The sequence below is a fragment of the Octopus sinensis genome, unplaced genomic scaffold (genome assembly GCF_006345805.1).
Source record: "Octopus sinensis unplaced genomic scaffold, ASM634580v1 Contig19321, whole genome shotgun sequence".
NCBI classification, from domain to species: Eukaryota; Metazoa; Mollusca; class Cephalopoda; order Octopoda; family Octopodidae; genus Octopus; species Octopus sinensis.
In genome coordinates, this window is record NW_021836291.1 from 461,889 (window position 1) to 472,491 (window position 10,603).

Consider the following 10,603-nt stretch of genomic DNA (forward strand, 5'->3'; position numbering starts at 1 on the left):
CAAGTTGGTTCTCAGTCGAGAGCTTCCGTCAAATAAAAGAAGCAGAAAGAGAATCACAGTTATTCAGTCGACTCCCTTCTCAACATTTCCGAGAAATGTCGTACAATCTAATTCGACACGTGGGGGAGGAGATTCCCCAGTTAGGACTACTCAAATCACTCCTCATGGACATTGTCGATATTCGTACTTCTAAGTTAAGGACTTCAATCTTCACTTTTTTGAAGAATTTGGAGGCCACTCCCGACTTGGCTAACTTTGCCCGGATTAACAATTTAACGTCCTTTGAGATTTCTCTTTTTCGCGGATATTTTTCTTCCTCTCTTGATTTTGTTTGTAGAATGCGCCATTCCATTTAATTTTTGTTTATTTAATTTAAAATACATTTTTTTATAAATAATAGTTTGTAATTCACGTTGCGATTAAGTTGATTAGTGGCGCATATTGCTGATGGCTAAAAGTGCAAAAAGCAAAAGAATGAGGAAGAATCGAAGCATAAAAAGACTAAAAAATAAAGAAAAGGAATTGACGAGGCTCAAGTCAGCAATTTCGAAGGACCCGCTGAATGGTAGATTCACAATGTCATATGAGTATAGATAGTGACTACAAGCCCAAATCTCTAAGTCGAATATTGTCGAATAAAATGGAAATTGATATGTCTCTGAGTGAAATTAAGGACAATCATATCGTCGAGAATTACCTACACGCAAAAGATGCCAGGAAACGCCGCAAGTTGTCTAAACGGATTGATGTCAACAAGAAGAGGCGAGGTAAATACAAGATTTAGTCTTGTTTTTCTACAACTATAAATAATTCCCTTAAAATGTTTTTATTATTAAAAACAGTAAGTTTTTTACTTAATTCGATCAAAAATTAAATTAGTTTAATAGAAGAATTGTGTTATTACTCTTTTAATTCTTATGGGCAACTATTCCGTGGGTCTGATTCCCAATATATTCCTCCTTTGTATTACAATAAAGAAGATGACTGTTCTGATGAGTCCATCAATACTTATTGCTTGCCTTCTTTTGAAATAAGGTGATTTCTTGGTCGTCCTAGTTTCATCTGTTTTTCATGGGTGTAATAAAATCAACACCAGGAAATGTGGCGTTTACTGTTCAATTTGTAATAAATTCTTTGCATATTGGCCATGCACATCCTACCAAAGCCGTAGTAAAATTACTTCCTCGTTGGAAGTGCCATTGTTGTATGGCTTTAATTGGAATCGCGGTCTTACAGCATAAAGCTTGTCGGATGGCACATAAGTCTCCATCGCATCATAAACCCAAAACAGATCATTATATTCCCAAAATCTCCAACTTACGGAAATCCAAGTAGATACTATTACGGGTCCCTAAACAGGCTCGGATCTTTGCGGCAAACTGCTTGTGCGATATTATCACTCATACGCTAAGCTCTTGGTGAACCTTTATTGGATCCCTCTTCTCTCCTTTGCACCTTGTGTGCTTGGACTAGCAATTGAAGGTTCGCCGAGATTTTGGAACATCTCAAAAACAAACATCCGATCTCCCCAGATGACTTACGGAAGTTTTACATACGAGACAATGCTCAAATATTTTCAATTTCTGAGGATGAAATTGACGTCCTTTCAGCTCGGAAGAAATTTGTTTTTTCAGCCCGAATACCAGTGGCTGAATTGATGGTCTCCGGGCGAGGCATATGACATGAATTCTAGATTGACCATGGAAGCTTAAATCCGCTTGATAAAATGTATTGTCAAACTTGTCGAACGGATCGTCAATGCTGAGATCCCAGACTTGGCTAGTGATCTCCTTTTCAGTTTACATCTTATTGATTTCCAAAAAAATGATGGAGAAGTACGTCATAGTGCAGTCGGTAATGTCTTTCGGAGGTTCGCATTTAAAATTGCAGCTCGAAGAGTCTGTCGCCGTGTTGCTGCTGAATTATCTCCAGTTCAACTGGGAGTTGGTGTTTTTAACAGATGTGAAGCCGCTGTCCTCGCGACGGGGGATTTTTTCCTATGACACAAGGCATTTCCCGAATACCTGCGCAGTGAAGCTGGATATCTCAAACGCGTTCAACAGTCTGAGCAGGGACTGTATGTTGGAATTGGCGGCGTACACCTGAGATCATGAGTTTGGCTCATCTTGCTTATGGGTCTAAAAATTTGCTTTGACAAACACATTGTTCAGTCCTGACTTGAGTCCAACAAGGGACCCTCTCGCATCCTTACTATCTGTCAATTGACGAGGTTGCTTGTAACATCTTTCAATCTTTGGTACATCGACGACGCCACTATCGGGGGGCCTGTTGATGTGGCATTTTATGAGTTATCTAAAATTGTTCCCACCCTGGCAAAAATGGGACTCAACACCAAAAAAAGCGACATCATAATTATCTCAGTCCCAACACAAGAATTTGGTTTAGTAATAGAAAATATTTCGTAAATCTTGACAGGCACAAAACAAACACACCTCAATGATGTTTATTTCTTTGGGTGTCCTTTTAGGGAGTCCGAATTGCAAAACTACCTCCGAGCTAAGAGTGCTATTTTTCTAAACGTGTTTCTACTTTACTCACACAGGTCTTTTTTCCTCCTCAAAAATTTAAAAAAAAATTGCATTCTATCGATAATAGGTTAAGATTGTGTGCCGAGTCGATGCTAAGCATTCGTTTTGAGGTAGGAGACTCAATGTAAACTACCACTTAATTCTGGCTGAGCTAGGCTAAGATCTACCCTGGACCTTGCCCTACCGGCCTTTCTGTTCTTCCACTCATTTTGCCAAAACTTATCCTTGGAGATTCTACATAAATCTCCCGCATCTTTCTTGGAAAAGCCTTTTGAAGATGGACAAATTATGCGGAAGGATTCAGGATTAAAATTCTCACTCTAAAAGAGCTGGACAATTTACACAGTAACACTTGTAATAAAGCTCGATTATCATAGCCTCGCCTATTTACGATGTTATATTACGAGTTTTTGATTCTGCGGGCTTGCCCGTGGAGATGGTAAAAGACTAATGGGATAATCACCTTTCCTTACTCCATGGGAAATTGTTGGTTTGAGATTCAATGTGTGTTGACACCTTTTCTCTTCGACTGTTTCTCTGAGTTCTGCAACAGATGCTGCAGAACAAAGAAAAATTCCAATCTATGCAAATCTTGGACAACGGTATTGCTTCATTCCTATTGCCGTAAAGACATCTAGGGTAATTGGCCATCTAACGACTTTATTCATCAAAGAAGTCGGAGGAAAAGACGCTATGCGACGTGGGAATTCCAAAAAATCGGAATAGCTGGCATTAGCGGAAAACACACTCCATCATGCATGCAACCGCAAGTGCCTTTTAACAGTGCCCTTTTTTCCTCAATAAAGATACGATTTAAAATAAACTTAAAAAGTCCTATGAATGACTTTTAAGCGGATCTTTAGCTTTTAAAAAATAAATTTTCTGATTTTAGTTATTGCCACGAGTAATTCCCCCGCCATTCGTAAATGATCATTTTCTTCTTTGCCAAACTAATTCACAATTAAAATAAACTATTTTGCTCTGCTAGGAATAGATCTGTGAACCATATGAATTGACAGCTATTGCCAATTAACAGCCCGTAGGCATAATTTTGAGGTCGCTATTACTCTTTACCAAACGAAGTTATTTAAACAGGCCGGTTGCAAAAGACAGCGCAGCAAGGCACGACAAAATTCTTATGTGTTTGTTTAAGGATAACCTTCTGTCTTTGTTTGAGTTCTCGTTCTTGATTTTTCATAGTCCCTTCCGCTAACAATACATCGAACCATGCTTTTGCTACGCTTGTGCTTCATGGGGGCCGCTTTTACCTTAGACAAAAAAGAAAAGAACGTGCAGATTAACCAAACGTTAGTCGTTCCGGGCCTCCTTCTCTAAAAGATCTGATTAATCGGAATTCTAAAATTCTGGAATATGTCGCTGCAAAACCGACTAGCCGTCCGGTGCGATCCTGGATGGGCTCGTGAGAAGATTTTAAAGAGAAGATGAGGTCGCTTGTGATGTATATCGAGATCAAGTAATTAATTTGTTTCGTTTTTACTGTGGTTATGGTGTTAAAAAAAGCCTTTTTAACTTGATCTCTTTGAAGGAACCTTTTCCCGCCACTTAGCAAGAAAAAACTACTTTTAACAGAGAAGCTTTTTTAATTGACATTGACAGATAAATAAATATTCTTTCTATTCCGTGGTATGCAATATGGTCATAAAAAATTTCACAACGTCGACGGTCATTCAACTGTTATTCTCTTTTATGCCAATGATGTGTTGCTCTTCGATCTTTTGAAAGATCCTTCGATCCCCGAAACCGCATCTTAGTTTACATGGATATTATAAATAGTGCAGTAGTCGACTACATTTCTTCGGGGTAGTCGTTAGATTTTATAACATGCGCACATGCCGTTCAAAATACACTATTATCTGTTTGATTTCAAGCTTATTTGTTACTTTAGTTTCACCGTCGTACAAATTTCGGCAATAAAACATATTTCTCTAAAAATTAAGAAGACCATTTAGCTTCGTATTGGACTGCATAATGAACGTAGGACCTTTTTATTTGTCTATATCACAGCCACCTTTCCATATTTATTATATTGACTTAAACCCCGGTATTTTGCTATCGCTGCAAGAAATCTTATCTAAATTAAAAAAATTGTCACTGCGCAAAAATTAACATTCAGAATTAACTTAGTGGATTAGAAAATCTTTTCTGCAAAGAAGAAATCCTGAAATCAATCAGAAAGGGTGGCAACTCAACTATTATAGGGCAGAGGAAACTGGCTGTGGCCAATGGGCACCATCATTCACTAGTCTATTAGATTTGATGGCTAGAGTACATCCAGCATGATAAATAACTTGCTCCCTTCTTTAATTTATGGGCGTAGAGTAATGTCATCCGCATTGTCAAACAGACACAAATAGTATGAGATGGCACAACTTATTCTCAAAAAATAGTTTTGTTAGGAAAAATAAGCCAGGAATACAATCAAGTTAACAAAGACAGAGTCAGAAATCCCTGTTGCGATACTTATTAATATCGTAGTACGCGGTAACCACAACTCGATCCATAAACTTACGACCAGACAAATGCAATTGAGCATTCTGACAAGCAGAGATTGACCCAAACTCAACAAAAATCTTGCCGATCCCAGGGACGTCAATATCGTTCGTCGGACGAGGTACTTGCATTGACTTGACAACTCCATATTTCGAACACTCCTGTCTTATGTCATCGACAATCTCTGAAAATGTCAATACAAACCTGACCTTCATACTCGTCGTCACATGCAATGTCCTCAATGGTAACCATATTCATTAGACACAACACTTCAGTGGGCGGACCAGCATTCATGCTATGGTTATATCCCGGAAGTGCTATTTGTGACTGCAGGGCCACAGTCATTTGAGGCTTTGCCGCCACGGGCGCACGTTGGACTACTAATTTCTTCTCCCCGACCGTCATTCCGTTCAGTCCAATACAAGCCTTGTCCACAGAAGTTGGATCCATGTACTCACAAAAGGAGTAACCCTTCGATATCCCGGTAGCCAAGTCGATGATCAGATTAAAACTTTTAATTTCCCCGAAAGAAACTAAAAGTTCTTTAACCTTCGAAATAGATTACAAATAATTACCTGATCCTCAGTCAAATATGTGGGAAGGCCTCCAATGAAGAGCTTGTTGGCTGACTCAGGAGGCGCCTCAATTCCTACCACTCAATTTCCCTACTCAACCAAGAATTCCTTCTATTTCTGGCAGTCCGGTGTTCTGTAGGTAATCTCGTGGTCGACGTAGTTTGAGACATTGGCCTCTCAAAGTGATCCCATCAAAAGCCAAAGCCGCAGTGGTCTCTTCAGCAGATCTGAACTCGAGAAAGGCATAGTTTTTCTCAATATTGACTTGTACGGCAATAATTGGATTCCCCTCAGCCTGGTTGTATCCATTGACCTTCATTTGGTAATTGAAAGTCTCCATTAGCTCATCCTCGGTGGTCTTGAAAGGGATTCCTCCGACGTATATTCGCCGGGCCTGCCGACTCATGGTAGACCCCGACTGAGTGAGTGCGGGCATCATGGACGGACACCCAGGTGCATCCATGGGGACCTGTCCAGTCTCTATCAATATTGTTTATCGTCCAATTACGCTGCATGGCCTTATATTGGGAAGGAGTGACATGTTCATATCCCGGAGGAGCCACATCCCAATATTGATAAGGTCGCCGTCGGGGAGGAAGTGGTGATAGAGGACGAGGACTCGAACGAGAATGACGGTGAGAAGAACGTTTATGCCGATCTCTGTGATCCCGGTCACGTTCTCTGTCTCGGTCGCGATCCCTGTCTCGATCACGCCCTCTTTCTCTCCCCCGATCTTTATCCCTTTCTCTTCGAGGGCTCCGAGATCGTCTCCCTTAATAATTGTCAAGGCAATATAATGAACTAAGTTCAACTTCAGACGGCATCAACAAAAGACAGCAAAATGAAGTGTATTTTTAAAAAAATAATATGTATAAATATATTATTATTAAAAGTTTTATTTGATCAATTTTTCACTAATCATCGTAAAATCTGTTAATCTTTAGACTTCTATCAATAAAAATACAAAACTTTATAGATAGTTTTTAAAGAATCTGAACTAAAAAAATGCCAACATGGCCGAGTGGTTAAGGCGGTAGCTTCAGGTGCTATTACGGAAACGTGCGTGGGTTCGAATCCCACTGTTGGTATTTTATCACCCTCATATCATTGTTTCATTTATTTCCAACATCCTACCTATCATTATCTGCATTTTACTGTCCCTCATTCGAACATGGTCTAATTCTTTTGCAGTCAGCATTTTTCTTCCGATTTTTGCGTAGTCTATTTTTGAACAAGTTGAAAGTGATGTTCTTGGTTTTCCTTGAAATCCATTATTTCTTGTGCGAAAATAATACTTTTTGTTGCACGGTGTATTTAGACATAACCTAAAAATATGTAGTTAGCCGAGTTTTTTTGTGTGCCTCCATCATTTCTTGACTTAAACTGTTGATTTGAGTATAGTCAGTTTTCAGAATATTTATTTGCAGGTACCATTTATTCTAAATATTTTGTGCTTTTAGTTAAATTTGATAAAATATTTCTTTGTTAGTAGATACAAATTCTACATCATTTGCATAGATTAGTGTGATTGTATCTTCGTATTTAGGGTCCATATAATCTCTCATCTGTCTACGACCCGTTTCGAGCTATATGATGAATAGAATTGGGTATAAAGAGTCTATTTGTGGAGTTCCCATATATTGGTGTTGAATCCCAGTGAATCCTTTGTTCTTATTTTTACGGATAAATCAGTTTCAGAAAACAATAGACTTATTAGTTTCAGACAGTTCTCGTCAAAGCAGTTATTGGCACATGCCATCCTCTTCATCATCCTTTTTACGAAATTCCTCTATCTCCCTCTTTATTTGGCCCTCTTGAAATTTTCGTCAAGATCTTCACCAGATTTTAAATTTATGTTTAATAAAAATAAAGTTTCTTTTAGCACTACTGGTAGGCAGTGTCTATGCCTTCTTCTGGATTTGGGAAACTCTTGTAGTTTTAAGTAGACTTCAAGACGATATTATACGGTGTTTTTTCATCCATCCTCGGATATGTTCAGAGGCCTCATCTGCCTTCCAGGATTTCAATGCTTATAATCCGCAAAATGCATATCTTATAATTGACTTTCATTGGATACTTTGTGTGGCCAATATACCAACGATTCTTTTTTACTTTTTTTAAAATTTATTTTTTAATGAAATGAAATCAGAAACTAGTAGAGCTACATCGGACCTGGGGGTCAGTCCGACAAAGACGTATTGCGGATCGAGAAGCAGTTCCCGCGTAGAATAGGGACCGAGACGCGCTGGAAAAGCTAGCTCGCCTCCCTCCGGTCATGGGTCTTCAAAGCAATTTTATCGCCAAGCAGACGCAACAACTTCTCAGCTTTCTTACCGACCACGGCCGTGGTCTCAAAAGCAAGGGGGACAAACTCGTAAGCGCAGGAAAGAAGTACGCATTTCGACCTCTTCCTCTCCTCCGCAAGCGCGCAAGCCTATCCTGGAGAATATGCTGTCCAGGGCAACAGCGTCTCGGAAAAAAATCCACACAGGTCACGTCCCAAACAAGTGACCTACCTCCTCTGAATTTTATGGAAAGAATCTAGAAACAGAATGATTTTTTGGTAAATCTCTAGGTACCGGCGTTGTATAGAAGCACTGGTAGCAAGGCATTATATATCCTTAGTCAAAGTTTTAGACTTATTTTTTAGCAGATCCAGATATTTATCAATCTTTTGAAATCGACGGCAGCTAACATTTTTGTGTAAGAGATATCTTCGGTATTTCCCAGTAGAGTTTCAAGGTTCTTTGTCTGCCTCCATCTTTCCTCTGTATAAGTGGTTTTCCTTTTAATGAAGGTAATTTTTGTTAATATCTGTTAATGGTCTGGGGATGTTTCTCATATAAAGGTGTGGGCAATCTCGTCATCATTAATCGAAAAATGAACGGTGCAAAATATAAACATTTTGTCAAATAATCTAAAACAATCAGGGTCGAAAATGGGGCTAAACTCTTTTATTTTTAGCAAGATAATTTCCCTTGCCATACTTCATGAGCAGTAACTGAATATACAAAAGATAGAAAATATACAATTTATGATTGGGTCTCTCAATCACCTGACCTGAATCCAATGGAGCATGCTTGGGCGACGATGAAAAACAAATGATTGCAAAATTCACCAAAAATTTTAAAGATTTGGAAACAAAATTATTTCAAATATGGGAGGCACTACCAAAAAATACCTAGAAAATCTGGTTATGTCAATGAAAAAAGAAGTTTATGAGAGACGTGGGTGAATGTCTGTTTATTAAATTTTAATTTGTTTTATTAAAATCAAAAAATTCAATTAATTATGTCCGGCAAAATTTAAATTTTGCGTAAAAATTCAATTTCAAACGGAAAAAAATAATTTTTAATATCAAACAAATAATTCGAATCTTGTCAAGAATTGTTTTTGTCGCGCCTATAGCTGGCGACCATGGTGACCTACATTGTTGACAGCGTGACCTACATAGTTTGACATTCAATTAAAAACAAAAATAATTTATTATAAAAAGGGTTTAGCGTCATTTTAATTAGAAAAATGCTATCTTCCAAAAGATGTTGTATTAGTATAGTCTCAATCCTTAGGTTACGTGAAAAATGACAGTGAATACCAAAATATTGTAAATGCACAACTCCAAATACCCGTACAAACTACATCTAAATCCGAAAAATACAAACTTATTAAAAAAGCTAATCAATTTATGATAATTGACGATCGGTATATTTGATATTCCTAATTCGTAGTCTCTATCTAAAGGACGATAATAACCAAAAACACAAATTGGTTATCTGTTTGGACAATGAAATGGAGATGAAGACACTGGCATTCGCTATTCACCAAGAATGCCACTGGGGAATGCTAAAGCTTCATAAGAAGTGCTGTAAATTTTATTTTACTGTGAAGCGCCCTATTATCGAACAAATTATAAAAGACTGCGAAATTTGTAAATTTGCTGGCCCGTTAAAAGTATTTTTGATTAAATATACTTAGGTATCCGATTCTAATTACCATGTAACGGCAAGAAGTCCAAATGAAAGATTCCAGGCGGATCTTATTGATGTTAGAAGATATAAAGATTTTAACGATGGATATAATTGGATATTAACAATTATTGACATCTACAGCAAATTCGTGGTTTGCAAATCCTTAAAAAATAAATCTGCTTTTGGTAAAACTTAACATTTACTTTTAGAAGTTGGAAATAAATTAAAAAAAATTTTTGTCAAATTGGATATTGTCAAGTTTTGCAAACGGACAACGGATTGGAATTCAAAAATCAACTGATGGATCAACTATGCGGAGAAAATAAAATCAAACATATTTATGGAAGACCAAACCATCCCCAGTCACAAGTTTATAAATTTGAAATAAATTAGGGTGTAATTGAGCGCTTTAACCAAACATTGACACGGAGTATGGCTAAACTGATGGATAAAGAAGGAACTAAAAATTGGAAACAATTTTTAGACAGAGTAACTTTTTCTTATAATACGACACACCACTCGGCGATCAATGAGACCCCCTTCAAAAAGTTTAGGGGTATTTCTGGAATTAACACTGTGATTCATGAAATACCAGGTTATAATCTTATTTATAATTTAGATGAAAATAATGAGGCATTGTTTGTCAAAGATAAACTTAGTGGTAAATTTACGATGTATTTATTTTAGAAACGAATAACAAAATTTTTAATTTTACTCCTCCAGACATGAATTCATCTTATTTTAAATGAATGAATAAAAAGATGAGAGTACACAGGTCAAAATATGATTTTGAAATAGGGAATGAGGTATAATTAAATAATAACAGTTTAGGTTCGAATCTTAAAAGATTGTGAGACGAATCCGTCATTGAAGCTACACAGATTTGAATCCCCATATGAAGAAAAGGGAAAAGTAAAAAATATAATGTATAATAACAGATTAATGGTTAGTTGTTTTTCCTAACATTTAGATCGAATTAGGAAATGAAACCAAGATAGTT

At 37.4% G+C, this 10,603-nt stretch overlaps 1 protein-coding gene and 1 non-coding gene across 2 annotated transcripts; one reads left to right on the top strand and one right to left on the bottom strand.

Moving 5' to 3' along the window:
- Positions 1-5,729: 5,729 nt before the first annotated feature.
- LOC115232111 (splicing factor U2AF 50 kDa subunit-like) lies at positions 5,730-6,109 on the bottom strand. The gene has a single exon (XM_029801976.1). It carries the CDS (start codon positions 6,096-6,098, stop codon positions 5,730-5,732), a length of 369 nt encoding a protein of 122 aa, XP_029657836.1. The 5' UTR covers positions 6,099-6,109.
- A 533-nt stretch (positions 6,110-6,642) lies between these two features.
- Positions 6,643-6,723, top strand: Trnal-cag. The gene has a single exon. It is a non-coding gene; the product is annotated as a tRNA-Leu (tRNA).
- Positions 6,724-10,603: the final 3,880 nt, after the last annotated feature.